At 51.2% G+C, this 24,489-nt stretch overlaps 1 protein-coding gene across 1 annotated transcript in view; it reads right to left on the minus strand.

The window, feature by feature from the left end:
- Positions 1–17,529: 17,529 nt before the first annotated feature.
- WDR37 (WD repeat domain 37) overlaps positions 17,530–24,489 on the minus strand; it is a 109,842-nt gene continuing 102,882 nt past the window's right edge. Inside the window, exon 14 of the mRNA XM_087857771.1 lies at positions 17,530–18,205. Coding sequence (XP_087713897.1) covers positions 18,158–18,205 — 48 coding nt within the window. The 3' untranslated portion in view covers positions 17,530–18,157. The remainder of the gene's footprint in view (positions 18,206–24,489) is intronic.

Raw genomic sequence — 24,489 nt, forward strand, 5'->3', positions numbered from 1 at the left:
CAGTGGACGCCAGCAATTGCCATTTATCTCCACCTCCTTTTAATTCTGTCCTAGAAATAAAATATTCACCGGAACAGCCCTGCAAAGCAGACGGCCACCCTTCTGGATCTTCACATGCGTCGTCAAGGTCTCAGACTGACATACACTACGATGATGAGTCTGAGGACATGGAACCCCAGCAGCAGACTAGAATATTCTCGTGGATTTGGGAGTATTTATATGCACGTGGCAGATTTCAACGTCTCAGACCCATACAGCATGTGTAGCCTCAGTCCCCTGTGGCCTCTGGCTGGACGTAAGTGCCCACTGCAGCTGCCTCCACCTGTCGCGATTCGGCGAGGAAGAGCTGAGGACACGGGCTCTAGCAGATCACCGGCACTCGGCACCCTGCCCCCACCAGGACCAATCAAGCTCATCAGGGGGCATGCTAAGGAAGGCAGCCTGAGATGTAGCACCTCCAAAAATAAACAAGTTTCAGGAGCGCCTCGTGCACCTGGCTCTTCTGGCAAACTTTGAGTTTGAAAAGTTCTGAAAACTTTGAGTTAACTCCTACAGACCAGTTGTTCACTCAAGCCAGGACTCCCTGTTGTCACAGCATTAACCGACAGTAGAGTCTACTTCGTGGAAAGTTGCTTGTGCCGAAGCAGTGGGTAGGAATTTAGAAAAGCCTGACGAGGTAACAGGCAACTTTCAGGTCTGAAAAATGACACGATAGTTGAAGCACCAGGAGGACGATGAGGATGCCATAATTAATAGAAAGAGAGGGCAGAAAGTACCACATTCCCTGAGAAAATATCCCCCACATAGAACGCAAGTCCCTGACACTGTGGTAAACTGTGGAAACTGAGGTGCATTGGTCCTCCACTCTCCCAGTGCTGAGATTGATGAGACCAGAAAGACCCCACTTGGACAGTGTAAAAAGTCGGGTCCAAGCAAAGGTTTGTTCAAGGGTTTTTGAGTCATATGAACTATATTATGTTCATTTTATCATATTCACCATCATCATTATCATCATCACCATCATCACTACCATCATCATCATCATCACCATCACCATCATCACTACCATCACCGTCATCATCCTCATCACCATCACCATCAGCAGCACCTTCATCACCACCATCACCACCAGCATCACCATCATCACCAACATCATCATCACTACCATTATCATCATCACCATCACCATCATCACCATCACCATCATCACCACCAGCATCATCATCACCACCAGTATCATCATCCCCATCTTCATCATTATTGTCACCATTGTCCTCATGACCATCATCATCACCACCATCGTCATTGCCATCACCTGATTCCTGGTGCCATTTAAAGCTACAGAGATTTGCACTCTCACTGTCACCATGGGGCATCTCTGGCTGTGCATACCCAGGCTCAGTCTGTCATCGTGGTTCTTCCTTCTATGGATGACTCACAGATCAGTCAAAATTGGATCTCATCAAGCACCTGGTTGGTGAGGATCAAAAAGCAACCTGAAAACTTTTATTTTTTTTTATTTTATCATGTTATGTTAGTCACCATACAGTACATCATTAGTTTTTGATGTAGTGTTCCATGATTCACTGTTTGCGTATAACACCCAGTGCTCATTACAATACGTGCCCTCCTTAATACCCATCACCAGGCTAACACATCCCCTCACCCACCTCCCCTCTGACACCCTCAGTTTGTTTCCCTGGAGTCCATAGTCTCTCATGGTTCTTCTCCCCCTCTGATTTCCACCCCCTTCAGTTTTCCCTTCATTCTCCTAATGTCCTCCATGCTCTTCCTTATGTCGTCCCACGTATAAGTGAAACCATATGATAATTGCTTTCTCTTTTTGGCTTATTTCACTTAGCATAATCCCCTCCAGTTCCATCCATGTTGATGCAAATGGTAGGTATTCATCCTTTCTGATGGCTGAGTAATATTCCATTGTATATATGGACCACATCTTCTTAATCCATTCATCTGTTGAAGGGCATCTTGGCTCCTTCCACAGTTTGACTATTGTGGACATTGCTGCTATGAACATTGGGGTGCAGGTGCCCCTTCTCTTCGCTACATCTGTATCTTTGGGGTAAATACCCAGTAGTGCAATTGCTGGGTCATAGGGTAGCTCTATTTGTAACTTTTTGAGGAACATCCATACTGTTTTCTAGAGTGGCTGTACCAACCTGCTTTCCTACCAACAGTGTAAGAGGGTTCCCCCTTCTCCACATCCTCTCCAACATTTGTTGTTTCCTGCCTTGTTAATTTTTGCCATTCTAACTGGTGTAAGGTCGTATCTCAATGTGGTTTTGATTTGAATTTCCCTGATGGCTAATGACTTTGAACATTTTTTCATGCGTCTGTTAACCATTCATATGTCTTCTTTGGAGAAGTGTCTGTTCATGGCTTCTGCCCATTTTTTGACTTGATTACTTGTTTTTTGGGTGTTGAGTTTGAGAAGTTCTTTACAGATCTTGGATACCATCCCTTTATCTTTAGTGTCATTTGCAAATATCTTCTCCCATTCTGTGGGTCGCCCCTCTGTTTTGTTGACTGTCTCCTTTGCTGTGCAGAAGCTTTTTGGATAAAAAGCAACCTGAAACCTTTTAAAAGTTTACTTTCTGCAAGGAGAAGAGCAATCTTTCTCCCTACAACATGGACTTTAGGTACTATGGAAATGTAGCAAAAGAACTTCAGTTCCTAGAACCAAAAAAATATACTGTCAATTATTTTGAGATCTGTAAAAGAAGGTGCACATACAAATCCACATGCTATTTATTATCTGATGCCTTCAGTAAGGGTAAATAAGGCAGAAATCCCATTTTCACAACTTCAAAACTTAAATAGAAACTTTTTTAAAAAAGTATCTCTAGTATCTATCCAGGTCAGCATATGTATGTAAATGTTGGAATCACTATATTAAATATCATTTGTATGCAAAGCAGTTAACCATTTCCATATTCCAATATAATTCAGACTTAACGTGCAGAACTTTTTTAAAGAAAGAGAGGATAAAAACAATCTTCCCCTTGTTCATGCTGGTTCTCCAAATAAATGTGGGGTGTGGGGTGTGGGGTGCACAGTGTGCGTGTGTGTGCGGGTGGGTGTGCACACACGTGCTGAGTGGGCTCTGGGAAGGAAAACAGGAGCATAAGGGATGAAGGCACGAGGGGCCCCCAGGGACCAGTTCATAGGCTCCATCTCGTCATTCGTCCTATAGACCCTGGGTGAGAGGGGACGCCCTGCTGACTGTGCGTGTCCCACCTCATCCGTCCCCACAGCCCAAGAGACAAGCACCGTTATTAGCCCTAGTTTAGGAGGCGACAACCGCGTCACAGTGGTCATGAGGAACCTTTCCGAGGTTATGGAGCTAGAACACAATAGAGCCAGGATGAAAATCTCGACTGGGGTCTACAGACCACAGCCCTCAGGCCAGATCCCACTCACGGCCTTTCCAGATGGTCTGGGAACGATCTTTAGATGGCTGAGAGAGTCACAAAGAATACCTCACAACACGTGGAAGGATGGGACTCACATCTCAGCGTCCATGAATACCATGTTTGGAGCGCTGCCACACCCGCTCGCTGGGCTCTCTGTGCTGCCACGCTTGGGAGCTGAGTGGCTGTGACAGAGGCCACATGACCACAGAGCCTCAGACGCTGCCTGGCCCTTTAGGAAAGGCCGGGGGCCGGTCTAGAGGGGGCGCTCTGGAGCACAGCCTTGCACCAGCCCCTGCCCTCCACTGGGGCCAACCCAACATTGTCCATGGCGCCGGGGGGGCCCCTGGAGATGTTTCTGGGCACCTGCCCCACCTCCCGCATGGCTCCACGTGGGGACTCGCATGTCTCTGCACAAACAGGCTCATGGCCACCTCTTATCTCCTAGTGAACAGCAGCAAGCACATCGTCAGGAAGCTCCGCGGGCACTTGCGCACAAAGATCGAGTCTGGGGAAGGGACCGTCCCTGTCCGGGGCCCCAGTGCAGTACAGACGTGGGACGGCGTCCTGCTGGGTGAGCAGCTCGTCACCATGTCCTGCACGGACAAGATCGCCAGGTAACAGCCCCCTCTTCACCTCCACCCAGGTGACTGCGGGCCGGCGGGGCTGAGTGAGGGCGACACGGGGAAGGCATCCTGGGGGAGGAGGAGCCTCGTCCTAGGTCGGGGGCCACACTCTCAGCTTCACGTGCTCAAGTGAGCACAGGCCCGGCTGCTCCCAGCCGCTGCCGCCAGCAAGCTCTCGTACGGAAGAGCTGGCTTGGGTCACCTCGGGATGTCTGGCACCACCAGCCTGGCCCGCTGGTCCACTGGGAGGCAGACGGTGCTTTCCAGGCCCACTGTGGCTAAGCACCGCCCTGGGGGCCACCCCGCTCCCTTGGGCAGCTCTCCAGCAACCCTCACCTCTCAGAATGTGGGGTGCTCCTGTCATAGCTCTTCCTGTTCCCTAAAGACGGACCTTCCAGGAAACGTGTCCACCTGTGACGCCAGCCGGATGGAAGTCCTCCCCATGCCATATGAGATTCTCTTCTTAGAAGGAACTTCAAAAGCCCTCCCCTTGGTGGGAGCCCCTCCCCTCCCAGCAGGAGGACGAGGGGTTGCAAAAGGGCATGCAGGTGTCCCCAGAGGCACCTTCTCTTCAGGGCACGGCCCCCTGGCTTGTGACCCCACCACCACCCTCTCCTGTGCTCCCCAGATGTGCCAGCCCCACTGGGGAGCGCTCCTGCCACTTAGGTACGGAAACCATCCAGGGGCCCTAAGACTTTGCCCCAACACCGTCGTACACGTCTCCGTGTGGGGGACGATAATAAGCTGGTCATGGAAAGCCCTGTTGAGTGTGAATCAGAACTTCTTCTGGACCCTGAGATACACATATTAACCTGTCATCTATAAACTAAAAACAGTGTGTTCTCCAGGCAAGCCTCCACCCCACCCCTCTGCCTGGAAGGTCTTGGGGTTGGAACACGCAGGAGATGAGGAGACAGGAGGGCAAGGTTAAGGGTGGGGGGATGCTGAGGCTCAAGCCGAGCTGGAGTATGTGCAGGGGATGGACTTGGAGGCCAGGCAAGGGGGGGTCCCCATGGGGCCAGGTAGGGCGTGGTTCCCCGGCACGTGGACTCCCACGAGGCAGGACTGTCTGCGCACTTACTGGCACCTAACGCAAACGGCACCTAACGCGGGGCTTGGCGCACACTCACTGCTCCACAGGCATTTGCTGCCTGGCCGCCCTCACGAGTGAGATGCAGCGTTTCTCCCTGGGAGGCTGAGCTCGGGGCTGTCAGGGGCAGGTGAGGGTGACGCCACTGTGAGTGGGCTCGGGGCCCCAGGCCACAGCAGGCCCCACACGGGGTCCCTGCCTCCTCAGACTTGTCGGGCTCAGGGGCAACACCGAGTTCTCCCGGGACTCAGCAACGGCTGCAGGAGAAATGGGGCCATTTACTCCCCAGCTGCAATGCTCCGGGCCAGCAGAGGCAACAGGACGGCCTAATGACAATAAATCAAAGCACCGATTTCTGCATCAAAGGGAAAGGCCCAGCCTCGTCAAGCAGCTCATCTTTCAGAAGAAAATGTATTCCTCCTTTTTAATATTCTCATCTATTCATGAAGCAGGAAAAAAGGGGCAATTTTCCCCTAACGGAAATTCTCTTGATGCCCGAAGATCACATTGGGTTTCTAAATTAACTCTCTCAGTCCCTAGAAAAATGAAGTGAATTAATGTGGCAGCCCTGAGACAGCAAATCAACCACGGATACAGACCCCACACGACGCTTATAGGGGGCACGTGTGCTCCAACGGCAGGCTCTGCCCTTTCTCGTAAAATCTCCTGGAAGAACAAAAGCACACCTTGCCTCTCTCCAAGGGTTTCAAACAGCATCCTGCGTTGAGAAGGACTCTAGACAGCCTTCAAGGAAGACGGTGCATGTTTGGGGAGCGCCGTGGCTCTGGGCGGCCGGAAGGACAGCTCTCTCCCCTGAACTGACCCAGGAGGTGAAGGCCCCCAGCCCCACGGGCAGTCTCTCTCCATGCGCTGAGCTCCGGCCCCCACGTCTGGCGGCAAGGCCACCAAGGGGCACTCAGGGCCCCCCTCACCCACTCCCGTCCCGCTCCGGTCTCCGGGTCTCCATCTCTGCCTCCCCCACGCCCCCACGCCCTCATGGACTCTGCCGGTGACCGTGAGCACAGGGCCGAGGATGGCCGTGACAATGAAGACATGACAGCACCAGCCCAGCTGCAGTCCCGCCAGGGCGGCGGTGAGCATCCCACCACACGCGGTGGTGCGGGAGCGCCTGGGTGGCCACGGTGAGCGGACCCTGAGCTTGAGCCGCGGGTGTCAGCGTGGAGGCGTGGGTTCCCCAGCTCGCAGCCACAGCAGCCGTGTGTCCGGGTCTGCGGGTCCGCGTTAGCCTCTGCTAACGACGCGAGACCACCGGCCTCTGCAACGCCTCGTTGTTTGCACAGAGGCTTCGCGAGGGGACGGTCTGACAAGTGTGTGTTCGTCTGTTTTCTGTCGGGTACAGACCCAAACATCAAACCCAGGGCTTAAATAATGTTCAAAAGAAGGGCTCTTCCTACAGAAGCGCAGAGAAAACGTTGTAACCTGGGACCCGGTGCTGACGTCCTGGCACGCGAGGCTGCAGGTCTGAGCACAGGGCCGGGGGTGGTGGGGCCCTGGGCTCTCCAGTCCGCGCACGGCTGCTGCGGCCGACTCAGCCCGCGAGAGCCCACTGTCGTCAGGCAATTTTGAAAGCAGACTGTGCAACACAGCTGTTATTCAGAGTCAAATAACATAAACTTTACAACTAAATAAGTTATATTAAAAATACTCTATGGTGACTTGTGTAACACAATAAAAAAAAGTTTAGAAAAGGCAAAAAATACTCAAAACCCACCACTTCCTAACTATTTTACTATCATTTCTCCTCGTTTTACCCCTTGTGTCCGTATGCGGGAGGGACAAAGTGCTGAGCGACTGCAGTCCGCCCCCGGTCTGTGCTCAGGGCCTCACGCCAGCCACAGGAAACTGGCCACAGCATGGTATTTACACCACCGAAATCGGCAGACGCTACAAATCGGTGCCTTTTTTTTGAGAGCCGGCTGTTACCAGCACACATCAGAGTCATTCGTGTCAAGCCACAGAGACTAGAAATAACATGTGTGTCAGGTCACTCGGGACAAAGTGAGCACACAAGGGCAGGAGCCCAAACAGCCGTGTGTGTGGAGGCAGGAGGCGCACAGACAAGGCTCCGCCCACGCGGGAGGCCGCTCCCCACACTGCCCCTCGGGGCGGTGTCCCACCCCTCCTGTCCCCACCGCGACAGGGAGACACAGGGATGCAGCCTCTGCCCTCGGCTGCCAAAGCTAAGGGGTGTCTGTGCCGCCCGTGAACCATAGGGAGGTGTCTGGAGCCAATCCCACTACGGACTCTCTTCCCAAGGGACCACCCGAGGGTCTCACCGCAGATGCTGCTGGGACCCAGACGCCACGTCCATGTGGTAACTTAAACTTTCTCTGTGAAGTTTTATTTGAACACCTGACCTCACCACCTAGCACATGTGACTTTCATGTATTTAGATGAAAACAGATGAATAAACTTGTATCTTGAATTAAGATAGCGAAAGTGCATCCACAAGACAAATTTGTACGTGTCTCTGCAAATCCCACTCGATATCCGTGAACAACGAAGGGGAGTGGGTTGTATCGAAAGAGCTGAACAACCCACACAGCTCCATTATTTCCCTCCCTGAGATCAAAAGCAACACACAGGTGTCACTTCCTGGATCAACGACCCCTACCCAATATAAATTAGAGCATCACAGACGCGGTGAGCGCGAGTCCATGAATAACTACCGGTATCGCTTTACAACGTCAGTGGTGAGACGGTGCTAAGACAGGTTTACAGCAAAACACGTTACAGAAAGCTTGAAATTTTTACAGTGGTTTAAAATGAACCATAAGACACTGTGAACAAACTTCCTGAATTCCGGCCATTGGATAACTCCTCACATTTCCTGCCTATCCTTCCAGTTACTCTTCTCGGCCCTCCAGCCTCGGCCCGCAGCAGCAGCGGGCCCGTCCGTGGGGAGCCGGGAGCGGGGCGACAGACTGTGTCCCTGACTGCCCCAGTTCTCCATGGGAGACAAGAGCCTCACCACAGACAAGGTCAATCCCTTCAAAGCCAGTGGCACAAGTCTCTTCTACGAGACCTTTATGTTTCTCTGGGAATCATGTAACGAACGCAGTGCTCTCATCACAAGAGAGAGGCTCAGCCCTCATGCACAGGTGGGAGAGTCTCGTGTACTTCCCTCTATCCGCAGGCAACTTTCCTCCCCCATGAGGAGGATCCGGGGCTCCCACCCAGCCTGGCCCCCATCCACCTGAAACACCATCTTGGCGGCCCCCTCCGGGACCCGAGGCTCTGTGACAGGTGGACGTGCTCAGTGCCATCCTGCCCTCCATCACCTTGAGATTGCCCACCTGCCTCTGTGCACAAATCGTGGGCACTCCCTGGGCCCTCCCCGAGACTCAAACACTGCTGGGCTTGGCAGACGCCCACGGATGTGACACTCACATAGCCACTCTGAGACATGAAGGGGCATTTAGTGGGTACCAGGAGCAACGGACCTAAGTCCAGCCATGTGAGAGGACAATGGACTCAGGAGCACAAGAGGCTCTCCACCACCACCGGTCGATGGCCCTGCTTTGCAGAGGAGAGAATGGGAGCGGGAGGCTGGCCTGCAGGTGGCCTGTGCCCGGTGGAAGGACGGTGAGGCCCCACAGTCAGGAGGGTAAAGCTTTCGTGGCCTGGGGCAGTACAGGGTGGCACTAGGCACACTTGGAGAGAAACCCCACAGTCTGGGTGGCTGGCTAGGCGCCAGACCCAGGACACGGAGACCACAGACAGAGGCCCCAGCTATAGATGCAGACCTGGTTTCTCTAAGTTACGTCGAGACAACTGTCCAAGGTGAACAGGGCAGCTGCCAGCATGGTGATGTCATTGTCATTAAACTCCTGTCAAAGGCGTGGGACCTGTGGCTTGAGAAGCCTGTGCGCCAGGGAGGCGTGCCACCCGAGTTAGAACAACTAAGGAAGTGTGTGTTCTTGGAGGCTTCGTTCAGAACACGCGTGGCTCCCCCGACCGCCTGACTGAGGTCGCGCTCAGCTCCGTTTGGAAGGAATGCATGGGCGTCCTGTGCGTGGGCGTCAGAGGCACCCAAAGCTGGAAAGCCAAACACTGCAGACCAGAGCAGCCTGGGTCACAGGAGAGCTCTTCACTGCCCTGTGGGTGGGAAAAGACACCCCAGAGCCTCGGAGTGGGGACACGCAGGCCAAAACTTCCCCCCTAAAAACAACTTTGACATTAAACAAAGCACGAAACAAAATCTGGTTTCTTTCGTTAGGAACAGAGCCTCAATTACCAGGACAACTCTTGGGTCGTCAGAGTCTTTAGAAAGTGAAATCATTTCTCTGTAGCTTCTGTAGAAATGGCACAAATGCTGTCTTAAAGATAAAAGCCAGTCCCGATCCCCCAGCTGGGAGGAGTCAATCCCATGCGGGTGAGCTGGCCTCGCACCGAAAACCAAACCAAAACGCCAAGTTCCCCATGGTGGGCGACCCGCGATGCCCGATGCGGTGGGTCTGCTGCCTCCAGACGTAGGGGGCAACCGAGCAAGAATCAAGAGACCAACCAGTCCCGCCCCTACCGTCAAAGAAGAGCTCAGAGAGTGCAACTGTGCGTATGGACACTCCCCCGTTACAAAGGCAAACGCAATGAAAGAGATACGAGGAAAAGGTGAAAAGCAGAAAAGAAACAACTAGCGATACCCCAGCAGTGACAGGAAACAGCGGCCAGCGTCTGCTCCTCCCACACTCGGGCCTCACCGCTGCTGCGACGCACTTGCAACCCCTTCTTCACGCGGTGCGCGGTGCCCTCAGCGCCGGTGGAGCTCAGGTCTTGGAGCAAGCCACCAGCACGGTCCCCTGGTGCTGGGCATCCGGGATGTTCCCACCTAACAGCCACGGTGAATGATGTCCTCACAACAAAGCTTTGTACCCAGATGTACTCCCCTGCATGGCTCACAGAGCCCACCCACGGTAGAGGGAAAATGGTAGATTGTCCTAAATGAGACAGGGTGGGGTCTCCTGATGGGCCACGGCACGTGCACCAGGCTGAACAGTGGCCCCTGGAATGGTATGTCCGTGTCCTGCAAAAATGCCCTTACGTGTGGGTGCTCAGCTAAGCACAAAGGATGATTCCAGTTGGCCCCGAATGCAGCCACATGTATGCTTGTAAGACAGAAGCACAGGGGAACCAGGGACAAGGAGGTGACGTGTCTACACGCCAAGGAACATCAGGGACAGCCAGCTGCCACCCAAAGACCATAAAAAGGCCTGGTCCAGCTTTCCCGGAGCCTCCGGACAAAGCACAGCCCTGCCCTCATCTTGACTTCAGACTCCAGCCTCCGGGACCATGAGTAAATTCATGGCTATTGTTTGCAGCTCCCGGTGGCATGTGCCGTCGCGGCCCTGGGAGACCAGCACAACCAGGTAAGAGGTGTACTCGCTTAGCCCAACTCGCGTGGTCTTCGGAAAATTACAGAACCAGATAAAGTCATAGTGAAATCAATTGCCACAACGCAACCAGCAATCTCCCCATGGAAGACTGAGCGTCACGACAGAGAGGGAGCTGTGTCACGGGGTCCGTGACAGTCGCCCTTCAGCACCACAGACTGAGGTGGTAACAGCACACCAAAGAGCGCTCTGGTCTCTCTCCGAAAGATGAAACTGAGCAGACGCGGCAGCTCCGTGAGAGAAGAAAGTCATGCACACTTTCCCGAACGTGTGGTCCGCTTTCCCCACTGTGGGACACCCATCCACGCGCTCTCCCACGGGCGAACGCCAGTCTCCTGGAAGGAGGGGAAACCAAAGCAGTGCTCTCTGCCTTTGCCTCTAAGAATCAAATCTGAGTGGCACATAAAACTCTAAATCTCCTGGAACTAATGTTCCTTTAGATATGGTTTCTAATTTTAAGTACCTGAGCTCGATTATTGATCACAATGTGTCTTTAAATGAACAGATTAAAACTTTCTCCATAAAAATGAACTGTAAAAAATTATAGCTGTTCTCTGGGGAGTAAGACACTGTCTGACTTCTAAACTTGGATTTCAGACGGTGAAGAGTGACTTTCTCCTTCTGACTGCAGCTGTGGGCTGCGCCTCTCCCCTCCCCGCCACCAGCCCCCGATCTCCTGGTGGTCGTCCTGGGTTTGACTGTTACCAGCTCTCCGGAAATCAAGTGAAAGTGTTGCTCATTTTTCCATTCTCGATATGCAGGTCCTTCTAAAACAGGTCCTTCCTAAACACCCCAGCCCAGGATGCTCACAGCACGGTTTAATAATCCTGCTATGCTTCCTGCACCAAAGACTCCGTGGCAATCTCCCTGCAGCCAGTCTTACAGAATCTCTAGTGACAAATTCCGTAACACGTGTCCAGTACAAAAGGAGTCTCAACAAAGATACTCGGCATCCAGCGCCTCCTTGCTTGTACCTAAAGCAACACAGACCTGAATGGCACCCCGCCATCCAGCCCCGGACCCCACAAACAGCTGGGAAGCTCAGTTTCGGCAAAACCTTCTGGAGATCTGGTTGGCCCCACAGGAGACGATACCTTGGTCCAAGGAAAGCAAGGGGTCGGTGAATGGCCACGTGAAGCAAGACCACAGACATCTCATGAATGGTACAGTGTCAGCAGGACGTGGTGGGGGTCCTGAAGACAGGGCTGAGGGGAACGAGACAGTGTCTGGGGACTTGAAAAGAAACAGCCTCGAGCACAGGTCTGTGCAGAAAGAGCCCATGGCGCACACACAGTGGCCGAAGCTCTACCTTACGGTTTCCATCTTCACACAAGGAACAAAAGGCGTTCCCCAGAGTAACATGTGATGTTTGCCCCCAGGCACCAGGAGGCCAGATGCAGCCCCTCTCAGGAGAGCCACGGGGCCCAGAGCTCCGAGAGTCAGTCAGAGACCAGAGCTGGCGATGGGGGGACCTCCCCAGGCTGCTCGTCCAGCACTGGAAACCCCACGCATCCTAGAAACGGCGGCCCCCACCTGCAGGACGCGACTCGTCAGCACCGAGAATGGAGAGACACGATCGAAATAACCGAGTCACAGTGTTGCTACTGGCCCGGTGAGAATGCTTACACCGTAACAGTCTGTCGGGCAGATGCAGCCAGAAATGTCGGGTCAAGAGAGGACACTTTCCGGGTAGGTTTCAGAGAACAGAGATGAGACTGTGTTAAGTGGAGATAATTTCTTTCAGCTGAAAATAACCAGAAGCAGCACAACATCGCCCTGACCCCAACCCGACCGCCAGGGCCACTGTGCCGCCAACTTCTGTAGTCACCACCGACATCCAGGGGACTCTGATCGCTGTGACCTACACAGACTTCCTGAGGAGTTACCAGGAGCCAAAGGTCACCTGAGAGACGGCGGTAGACTCCACGACAGTTGTCCACTATAACAACCGTCCCAAGATGTAGTGGCCTGAAACAAACCACGTGTTCTGCGAGCGGGACTTGATCAGGCGTCTCATGTAAGCTCCACGCGGCATCCGCTCCTGGGGCCAGGGGCCACTTTCTGGACGGCATGCTCACACGGCTGGCCAGCTGGTGTCGACGGTCAGCTAGGAGCTCAGCCAAGCTGTGGGCCGAGACCGGGTTCCCCTTCATGGACTGCCTGGCTGGGATCCAAAAGGAGGTGGTAGGGTCAGCGAGGGCAGCGGGGCAGCACAGGTGGTTTCCACGGCAATGGTGAGCACCTTCACTCGACTGGCTCATGGCCTTGAGGGGAGCGAGCAGAGGGGACCAGCAGGGGAGCAGTCAGGAAAGAGAGCAGTGCAGACGGAAAAAGGCAACCATGCCCCAGCCGCCAGGCAGGCTGCGGGTGGTCAAATCCAAACTCTTCCGCAAACGGACCGTAATTTATTTAACCAACCCCTACGAGAGACTGTTAGATTATTCCAGGCCTTTTGTTTTGTTTCGTTTGCTTTGCAATAGCAAACAATTCTCTAATGACTCTGTCGGTACATACATCCTGCCATTTTACGGAGAGTATATCCAGGGGACGATTCCCTAGCAGAGACATTACTGAGTGACAGGGTTAATGGTCTGGTCCTTCTTTTTTGTTTGGAAAGACCCCATCAGCAGACTGGACAGGGGATGGGCCATTTGTGCAGGAATGTCTCTGACTTGGCATGATTACCCATCTTGGGCAAAAGGTAGAAGATTTGAGATTGGGGATAGGGGAGGCTATACAAGCGGGTTGGTATCAACCCCCAGACTGGTAGGAGATTAAATCCTCTCCTGCAGAGTTTGAAAGGACTACAGCAGCAGAGATCACTATTATGACCATACACTCAGCATGGAGACCCACCGTTCTACATTTAGCAGCATGAAAGTCACCGGGAAGGCTCGCTGAAATTCCCCCTGCCAGCCCTAAGTTTCTGACTCAGTAGGTCCGAGGTGGGGCCTGGAGTGTGCATTTCTATCAAGTCCCAGGTGATGCGGATACAGCCAGTCCAGGCACCACACTTTGAGGACCACCGCTGTAGACTGCTGTCCAGGGTAGCAGCAAAGTGGTCAAAGGGAACACAGCTAACTGGTGTCAGGATTGGGATTTGACCCGAGTTTTTGACTCCAGTATCTGTGCCGACTGCCTTGCTGCATAATGTTCTCACCCTGGCTCCCATCAGCATCAGTTGTGGCATTGGGAAGGCAGACGCCTGGGCTGCACCCCAGACCCAGACCATCAGAGTCTAGGGGGACCCGGCACCAAAAGATTCTTAGAGCCCCCACATGAGCTCAATGTGCACCACAGCTGGAAACCACTCCTGGGCTGCAGCGTTAGGTCTCTATCATGCCTACCCTGACTTCAGGTCTTACACTCAAGTCTTTAATCCATTTTGTGTTTATTTTTGTGTATGGTGTGTGACAGTCCAGTTTCATTCTTCTGCATGTGTCTGTCCAGTTTTCCCAACACACCATTTATTGAAGAGACTGACCTTGCCCCATTGTGTCTTCTTAGATCCTTTGTGGTAAATTAATTGACCATATAAGCATGGGTTTACTTCTGGGCTCTCTATTCTGTTCCGCTGATGTAGGTGTCTGTTTTTATGACAAATACCTATTTTGATGGTACCTGACGACTGTACCATAGACTTCACTGTAATTCAGAAGAGCTCCCTCACCTGCGGGGCCACATCAAGGTGGCACAAACAACAGGCAAGAACCCTAACTGTCCAAAATACATGAGGGAAATTGCTGTCCCCTGTCTTAGGTGCCAGGGGCACACTGGCAGTGCCCGTCTGAGGCAGGGCTCATCCCTGTGACTGTTTCCACTGATCCTCAGAGGCCAAGATGCAAACTGAGCGAGGAGACTGCATCCCTTGGCTAAAGAAAGGCAGCTTTTTTCCAAGATCTCTCCTCCACTTATCTTTGGTGTTTCCATGATTGACAAACAGAAATATACTTATTGAGGGATTATCTATATTGAAAACCAGACACGGGATTTTTTCTTCTCTGTCAATATTGCAGAAATATCAGCTGTTTGAACAAAAGGAGAGGTATTTTCATTCAATCCCAAATGCTGAAAATTCCCCAGTTTATATTCAGGGAGACATTTGGTTTTATTGATCATGTTAGCTGAATAAGTTTAAACTCCTATAGCCAGACAAGGAGAACGTTGATTTTCTCTTTATTATAAAGGTTATTAAGAGGAAGCCAGATATAGAAGTTATTTGTTTTTAGACAATCCCACAGAATCAGAACCACTCAAATATGTTCCAGAAGTTTTGTTCAAAGCCAACACCTAAATGGCCTAAAGGACAGCTCTGTCTCTTCTGAGAATACTAATTTTATGGTTCAAGATTTGGCGTATTTCAGGCGAGGGCTTTGTTATCGATGGGGGAAATGTCCATTCCCTGATTTTAATTCACACTTCACTAACGGTCAGAGACAAGACACACGTGGGCTGCCCGCACCGCAGAACCCCTGGCCGTTGACGGTAACTTAGCATCGTCCCTGCAGACTGACCGCGTTGGAGGCTTTCTCTACAAGAGCACCTGTGCTCGCCCGCACATGCAAACACAAGAACACCTACGTGTGGGTCAGGAATAACATGTACACTTAAAAACAAATGCCAAACACTTTCATAGTCAAAGAGACGTACTGCTGAACTGGCTCCTCCTCTTTTTTTGGCATACTTTCCCAGTTTCTTCAAATCCAAAAAGGAGGTAGCCAAAATACTAGATGAAGTGACTTTGTTGGATTTTTCCTCACTTTTTTGGTACTGCCTGGAAATACCGGCCTCAGATTTAAGGGAAGGAACGCAATCCCTCAATCACCACTCAAAAACATCCATGTTCCTTCCACAGAAAGCTCACAGAGCAAAAAACCCTCTCCAGGATTTTGTTGAAATTTCGTACTTGGTCAGTGAAAAGTGAGGGACAGGCAGCCTTCCAAGCACCCCAGTCGGCCAGTCAGCTGGAGCGAAAGTCCGGGCGGAGACGTATCGCCAAGTGACGAAGTCCGCTCCTTCAAACCCTTTTGATATTTACTTTGATAAAATCATATATATAAATATATATAAATCTCCAAAGGACAGCAGTTTCGGTCCTTTCTGAAAGAAATGAGGTGACTTACAGAAATGACCACAATTATTTTTTAAGGGAAGTTATGCAAATCTGATAGACTAAAGTAAATGTTTCATAAAACCAATGACTGTTTAAATTGTAGGACTAAATTGTTTGTATATAAATATTACCTTTTATATTCCATTTGAGTTTTATGTAGATGAACACATTACTTTAATGACCTGCGTTTGCGGAGAGTAGGAGACGCGCTCTCTTGGTTCTCGCCCGCCAGATGGCTGCCTTTTCTTGCATGAGATTAAAACATGTCTCTCATTCACCGCAATGCTTCTGAGGCAAATTAATATCGCCAGCTAAATTGCTTGTGTTTTCGGAATAAAATTTAAAGAGAACTTTTTAAAGCAATTGGTGTCACAGGTTCCCAGAGCAGATTGTTCTCCAGGTAGGGCATGATGGTTTTAAACACTCGGTAATTAATGGAAAGGATTCTGTGTTAATTGACTGCTTCAGGAAAGGGAAATATAATGACTCCTTATTAATCATGAGAAGAAATGTACGGCACGGAGGCACCACAATAATTGTTCTAACGGCGGAGAAATGTTAATTAATGAAAAGAACAATGATGTAAGAAATTAGCTGCATAATGTTTGCTGCTGATGGAGGCTGGGTTTTAAACACGTTATTTACAGTGGAAACCACGAAATGTTGCCTCTAACAGATGCATGTAACCTTGTACCACCCAAGTTTAGGGGAAAAAAATCTTAAAATGCTGCTGTCATCTTTGCTTGCAGAAGCAAAAACACTTGCCCAGGGCTACATTTATTTCAGAGAAGGACGGCCTTGTCCTTCATGTCTGATCTAGGCTTCTAAAATCAAAATCTTCCTCAGAGCAAAACAGGGTCGTTTGTTAATGTCATTTAATGACACAACAGGTCATTCTGACTGCTGAGGACAAAAGGAGAAGAAAGTACTTTTCCCTAAACTGAAATAAACAAACTCCATTTCTGATATTTCCCAACTAACATAAAGAAAAATTCAGATTCGCTTTGGGGACAGAGTGTCTTTTTTTTTTTTTTTTTAATTTCAAGTCCCTGAGAGAATATACAGCTTCCACTCCATCCAACGACTCATTTTCCAGAAAAGGAAGCCTCATTCATTAAAATGCAGAGCCCGTCAGCCGCGTGCACGGCAGTCAGGTGCTCAGAGCCGTGAGCCGCCCAAGCTGGTGGCCACTCCACCCGGTCAGACGCGGCCCAGAAAGCCCTTCCCTTCGGCCTGCTTGACGGGGCGACACGGGCACACGGAGGGGAGGAAGCACGGGGCTGCGCACAGCCGGCCCCCGGCGGGTGGGGAGGGAGGCTGCCAGGAACCTGAACGCTGCGCCCGCCCGGCCAGCCGAGCGCCGCACTCACGCCCTGTCCTTGCAGGTGGAACGTGCTGGGACTGCAGGGCGCGCTGCTCTGCCACTTCATCGAGCCCGTGTACCTGCACAGCATCATCGTGGGCAGCCTGCACCACACCGGCCACCTCTCCCGCGTCATGAGCCACCGGACCGAGGACGTCGGACAGCTGCCCACCTCATATCGGCACAACCGGCCCCTCCTCAGCGGTAAGAAAACGCCGTCCTCATATACACACGTGACTAATGCCCTCCCATCAGCTGGCCCCATGCCTCCTAAGATTTTACCCATTTTGGCCACTGGCTTAAATATTTCAGATTTAGCGAGCAAAATGACAATAATACAAAACTTTAAAAGAAAGGAGGAAGGTTACCGTGCATTCCGAATGTAGGAACGGGCAGCACTTTGAGGTGGATGCAGAACAGGACGCAGCACACGACCACGTCCCAGCATCACAGTGACTGAGGGGACCATCACGCACAGGTCCAAGAGGACCACCTACCTGTCCCGCTCTGCTCCGCGGGAGGCGTCTCTGATGGGAGGGCCAGGTGGGTCGGAAGCAGTCACACGGAGGGTGGACAGTGCAGGCCCCCAGGCCGCCCGAGTGGTTGCAGTGGTTGCAGGACTCGGGGTCCCTGTGCCCTCCTTGCACAAGGCATCCGGGAAGCACATGTCAGAGGCAACAAGGTAATCCAGCAGGCACTGAGCCTGCCTCTACTCCTAGCTTCCCACGCTGCCTGCGTCCATAGCACCAGACCTTCAGAGCCTCAGTGCCCCTCTGCAAAACGGGGACGGCCAATCCCTAGGCCGCACGGCACACAGCCAACAGTAATGATCAAGAGTCATACGGCCAGGAAGCGCTCTGGAATCCATCACAGACTGTACACCGCGAAGGACCGAGTCCTAGATGGCGGCATTTTGGAGGGGAATGCCTATGGTGACCACTGGTCTCCCGGTCACAGACCCTTTCCTGGTTCCTGACATGAGCCTCACCAGAGGCCTGGAGGAAACAGCGTGAGCAGAGGGGGACTCCGTTGCTTGGGCAGGACGGTGCCCTGAAGGAACTGCCCGAAGCCGCCCCACAACCCCAGGCAGGTGTCTTGAGGAAGCAGGAAAGCTGTTCCCGCTTCAGGGGAAGGAGCAGGGCTGGCTGGCTTCAGTCTTGGGCCATATGACCTGAGAGAGAAATAGGAAAACAAAGGAGGTGTTCAGTGTTGTGGCTCAGACTTGGGCCTAAGATTTATTCGCAGGATTCTCAAATTGTTCTAAAATACAAAATCAGGGTGTTAGTAGTGCCCCATGGGGGTGGGAGTGAGAACACCTGAGCAAGTGTTGAAGAAGACACCTCCACGTGCGTTCCGACTCTGAGACTCACCGACTCTCTGCTCTGAGCAGAACCTACGAGCTCGGACACGGCGGAGGACCCTCCCCCGCTGGGCTGGCCAACCACCCCAGTCCCCGCTTTGTTACACCGCAGGCCTTCCTTCATATGTGAGGTCCTGCTCCCCAAATCCTAGACCCCGTGCTGAGAGCCACCCCTCTGCTGCTGCAGAAGGACACGTGGCACTCAGGTAGTGGGCCCGAAATCAAGCTGTGCCAGCCCGTGCCACCTGTCCTCACATCCCTGGGACCACGTTAGAGTCCCGGGGCTTCATGTGTGCAGTGAGGGGACTTAGAGTCAAAGTCAGCGCACCTCAGCGAGGCCCTTTGAGACAGGGTCGCAGAGTCTGTCCAGAAATGCCAAACAGCGCCATCTTTTAGGATCTCACTTGCGCCTCTGTCCCCAGGGCTGCTCCATCGTGGAAGGGGTCAGTCACTTGCCACCATCCCAGGGGCTGGGACAACAAGATCAGCAAGGCAGGATTTCGTCACCACCATCCTTGCTCAAAAGGCTGCCTTTGGATGCAGCCCGAAACCTGCCCAGCATTGCAGGGCCCCGGACCCGAACCACAACCAACTCTGGGCGATGGCGGGCCTGCCGGTGGTCGTGCTGGGGGGGCGAGCACCCAAGGGGCCCGCGGTGGGCAGTGCACATGGCGCAGTGAGGACACAGCACCCGAGTCTCTTGCTGAGAGCGACCACTCAGCCACTGGTCCTTCTCAGTGTCACAAAGATGGCGTCACACCCCCCGACGACGTCCGTGTTACAGATGCGGGAAGAGACTCCCCAACACTCACTTGCTGTGGTGCTCCATCGCTCGACGCGGGGCAAGGACCTGAACTCAGCTCGGCGACACAGCTAAGCTCTCTCAACACACGCACTGCACCCCATGGCCTGAAGCACCATTGAACAGATGTCCATGTTTTTAATCCCATAAAAGTTAATAATGCATACAAGACTAGCTGAAGAGGTGACGGTATCTAACTCGTGATGGACGGTGTAGGAGAGGCAAACCGACCCAGCGGGGCCAGCTCCCTGAGTGTCACAGGAGAGGCGCAAACACTCACCTCAAATTCAGTCTATAAACTTACACTTATTTTTTAAATAGTTGGTAATTTCAGGAATTCTGATAAAATATCACTTTGGCTCAGTTTTAAGCTCTTTCTTTCATTTTTCCTTTTTTTCCTCAAAATGGGAAAGAATACTTTTTTTAAGATTTTATTTACTTATTTGACACAGAGAGAGAGTGTGTGCACAGGCCAGGGGGCGGGGGGAGGGAGAGGGAGAAGCAGGCTTCCCGCTGAGCAGGGAGCCTGACCCGGGACTTGATCCCAGGACTCTGGGATCCTGACCTGAGCTGAAGGCAGACGCTTCACCACCTGAGCCGCCCAGGCGCCCCAAGAATACTTACTTCTTACGGCTGAAGAGCCAACACAGCTCTGGAGCGGACCCCGAAGTCCTAGAGCTACTCGTTTGGCTGTAAATCGAGTGCTCCCGACTCGGGCGTCCCACAAACGTCAGTGAGGTTCTCCAGTCTCTACATTAAACTGAAGAGAATTCGCATCTGTTATCACCTTTCCCATAAGGGGGCTGGTTTCCATCCAGCCTTTGGGTACACGTTACTGCCTGGCCATCCATTCTTGCAAAGCTTTTTTAAAATTTTACGTTCAAATGGGAATACATAAACACAGATTAAAAATGGGAATTTTGAGTTATAAGTGTAAAAGCAGTGAATTTTAAAAAAAAAAACTTAATTAGAGAAACTCAGAACACCTGAAATCATCGAGTGGCAAAGCACCTGAGACTGTCACATGAACCCCCAGCCCCCTGACACTCACCCCTACTTACAACCAGGACAATCTGACCAGACACTTCAGTCCACACGGAAAACACAGCTTTTGTTACTGCAGAGATGCAAATAAGCCTAAACCTTGGCGTCTCACCTGCAAGCTCTGAGCCACGATAACCACTCTGCTTTTGATGGATATTTAAAAACCAATCATGCAAATTTCGAAAGGAAATCATCAGGATTTTCTGCCACAAAGGACAGACGGAGAGATCCTGTCTAAGGATAGCAATGAAAAGCACACTCAAACAAGCACATGAAATCTGCTTGAAGATTCCCGCAAGGTCGGTTTGCAAAACTGCCGAGAAGATGAAGCCCACGCACTCGCAGGAGTCGTCCCATGGCTCAGCTGGGGCTCAATCAGCTCTGGGTTAATAAGAAGCAGCCAAGCTGAAACAGACAGCCTATCGACACGGTTGTAGGGTGCATGTTAATGTCCTCCAAAGATACCTTGAGCCCTTCTGCACAGACCAGCCTGCAGCTCCGGGCAGAACCTGACGACGCACACCCACCCCGCGGCTGCCGTGTGCCCAAACCCTTTGGCGCGTCACATCACTGGATGAGAGCAGCTCCCGTAAAGGAACTTGCCTTCGGCCTTTCTCGACATATCCGATAAGACGAGAAAATGGTGATGATGATAATGAATAAAAATCTACACTCTGAATATTCGTCTTTTTAGAAAAACATTAAGTGAAGTAGGAACTAACTTTGAGGCTGTTCTGCTTGGCGGACGGTCTGGTTTGTCTGCCCTTCCAATCTCAAGGTAAGTTTTTATTTTTCTTCATCAGGAAAAAGAGAAATCTGGGTGGGATACACGAGTTCTTTGTTCCTACTCACGGCGTATTTAATGGATCTGGTGTTTAACGTTGAACATTCTTAGTCCACACTGAAGATGAAACTTCACAGCCCATGGCAAGGTCCTGGCAACGAACACAAAATCTCAGAGATGGGCCCAGGGAATCAGATGTTAGAGCCATGAGTCGTCTCGGACCCTGGTTTATGTTCGCGAGATGAGAATCTCAGGATTGTGATAAGCAGAGCATCAGCTGACTTCCTCCCCAGCCCGCATCTTGCTGCAGGAGTAAAAATGGGTCCCTGGTGGGTCAGAGCCCCCTCAGACTCCATGTTCTCAAGCAGCTGAGTTCACTGAGCTGTCCGCCAACAGCAGTCCGGAAATCCCGCCCAGCACCACCTACTGGCTGCGCTCTAGACCCCTCTCCTCAGGGAGGGGTAGTGGCTGGGATGGAGGAGGTCGGCTGCCATGCATATCCACGTTTTTGTGAGTTCCAACCCCCAAGGTATTGTCACACTAAGCTGTAGAGTTCGATATGGAGAGCCAACCCTCTTTAATTCAGGAGAAATTTCTGAAGTTAATGTTCATTAACAGCATCTTGCAAAACAACCCAGTGGGGTAGTAGCAAACATTGTTTTTATGCAGGTGGTAACTAATATGCAATATTATTTTTATATTAAAATAAGCACTGGGGTGCCTGGGAGGCTCAGTTGGTGAAGTGTCTGCCTTCGACTCAGGTCACAATATCAGGGTTCTGGGATCGAACCCCACATTGGACTCCCTGCCCATCGGGGAGCCTGCTTCTCCCTCTCTTTCTGCCCCCACCCCCTGCTCATGTTCTCTCTCACTATCTCTCCTTCTCTCAAATAAATAAAGTCTTTTAAAAAAAATAAAAATAAAATAAGCACAGGTTTATTATGGAATAACCTATACATTTTTCATAAATCTTTAGGATAAAACACATGAGCTTAAAAATATATCTGAGCAGCTCCTTTGCCTTGGAGTTGTTTGAAGTAGAAATTTATCTCTTGTGCCCTTGAAGGAATTTATGGTAGAAAAAAATTGTTATAAATCTTGCTGGAATAATCTAAAGGCAATCCTAATATCTTTTCATGAAAATCAAAATGTTAGATTCAACAAAGAAATATTTAATAAGACATTTCCATAGATCAGCACTGATTTCCCTATGCAAATTAAATGGCACACAGCTTATGATAAATTTAAAATTATAGAAAAACCTTGTTTTAGTTTTCTGAGAAGTTCTTTCAAAAACACTTGTTGTATATTAGTTAAGTTACACTTAATTTCTACCATGATTTTAACAACAGTACCTGAACACCAACCTTAATTGTATGACTCTTGAAATCTTTACCATTTAGGGAAAATACTTCCATTGTCAACAATTCCATTTACCCAAACACCAAGACATTGGTCAATATAATCCATACGCTCATTTAATCATTCAGCAAATGTGTATTGATTGGTGACGATGTGCCAGGGACAGTTACGCACTGGGAATAGAGCAGTAAACAAAACAGTTGAAACCCCATAGCCCAGGGAGACGACATTGCAGTGGGGAAGGCAGACAGACAGACAAAATGAAAACACTCTGTAGAAAAATAAAGCGCAGAAGGGACTACAGTGACCTTCAACCCTCAGTCAGAGGGTCAGACCCCACCGTGGTGGCATCAGAGCAAGGTCCTACAGGAAGAGGGAATGATGTGGGGGCGGGGAGCAGGGGAGGAGCAGAGGGGCCAGGACTGGGGGGAGAGTGTCCCGGGGTTCGGGACAGAGGCAGGCTGCAGCCACTGCTCATGGATTAAGTTAGGACCAAGACTGAACCCTGCGTAAGCAGGCTCTTGAGGGTTCACGGAGCAGCCTGAAACTATCTCCGTTCCCAAATTCACACTAAGATGACCCTACTAAGAGCGGGATCAAAATAATGCTACAAAAAATATGGAAATACAGCACTGGCACACGGCAAGAACCCAGCGGGCGCAGGAGGGGACAAGACCGTTTTAACAAACCCAGCAGGCACACAGTGGAGAAAACCCGTGACGTCGGACATCACCGCCCCGGACAGACTTTAGTATAACCACGCTCGCCAGGAAAAAAGAGATTTTAAAAAACAAGAGGGAAAATGCAGGGGGAGAGACAGAAGACAAAAAAAAGAAAAAGAAAAAGAGCCAAATAGAAATTGCAGAGGAAAATGAAACAATTTGTGCAGCAGAGGATAGGGTTAGCAGCAAATCAAACACGGCTGAGGACGGGGCACGTGGGGGGGCTCCGTCGGTGGAGCGTCTGCCTTTGGCTCAGGTCACGATCTCAGGGTCCTGGGATCGAGCCCCACATGGGGCTCCCTGCTTGGTGGGGAGCCTGCCTCTCCCTCTGCCTCCCCCCCACCCCCAGCTTGTGTGCTCTCTGTCAAAGAAATAAATAAAATTTTAAAAAATTAAAAAAAAATTAAAAAATAAACACAGCTGAGGAGAGAATTAGTAAATTGGAACACCTCCTGAAGAAAACATCCAGAATGCAGCACATAAACAGGAAGAAGGTGTACTAGTTGGGGTTCTCCAGAGAACAGCAGCAATTGGGTATATTCAACTTGCTCACAGAAAGGAGATGTAGCCAAAGCAACGGGCTCCCACGTGTGCAGGGGCTGGCAAGTCTGGTGTCGGCAGGCAGGCCAGCAGGTGGGAAACAGCAGCAGGCGGAAAGGCCAGCCGGAGACGATGCTGCAGCCATGTCCAAGGACAGTCTGGAGGCGGAACTCCCTCCTCTCGAGGGAGCTGTGGTCTTCACTTCTGAGAACGTCAACTGATTGTGTGAGGCCCCTGCACATGGAGGGCCGTCTCTTTCCTCCACGTGCACTGATTGAAACGTCAGTCACACCCAAAAGCACCCTCACAGGGACATCTGGCTCATGTTTGATGAAGCCGCCGGGCACCACAGACCAACCAGGCTAATACATGAAAGGAACCATCCCAGAGGGAAAACACAAGGGGGTCAGAGACGAAGTAGGACAGTCTGATACACCCAAGATATAACCCGCTCCCAATGTGGGGAGAAGAAACAGAGCAGGAGCGGTGCGTAAAGACGTAACAGAGTTACTAGTTACTAGCTCTAAGAAGCACAGCGTGGCCCAAGAAGAAGCTTCTTAAACCCTCCTCCAGGTGGAAAACGGCTACCAGACAAAGCAAAACAAAAAGAGGAAAGAAAATCGTTAAAGCATCATGACATAAAGCAGCAGCTCCAGAGGGGAAGAATCAGACTCGCCGCTGATTCCCGGAAGATAAGAAACAACCAAGCAGTATCTCTAAGATGCCGACAGAAAACTCATCTTGACCTCAAATCCTAGACCCGATAAAAATACCCTTTAAAAATGAGGGCAAGGGGCGCCAGGGGGGGCTCAGTCGGTGGTGCATCTGACTCTCGATCTCG

This window comes from Ursus americanus, chromosome 31, assembly GCF_024610735.1.
Source record: "Ursus americanus isolate L20-20 chromosome 31, mUrsAme1.1.p, whole genome shotgun sequence".
NCBI classification, from domain to species: Eukaryota; Metazoa; Chordata; class Mammalia; order Carnivora; family Ursidae; genus Ursus; species Ursus americanus.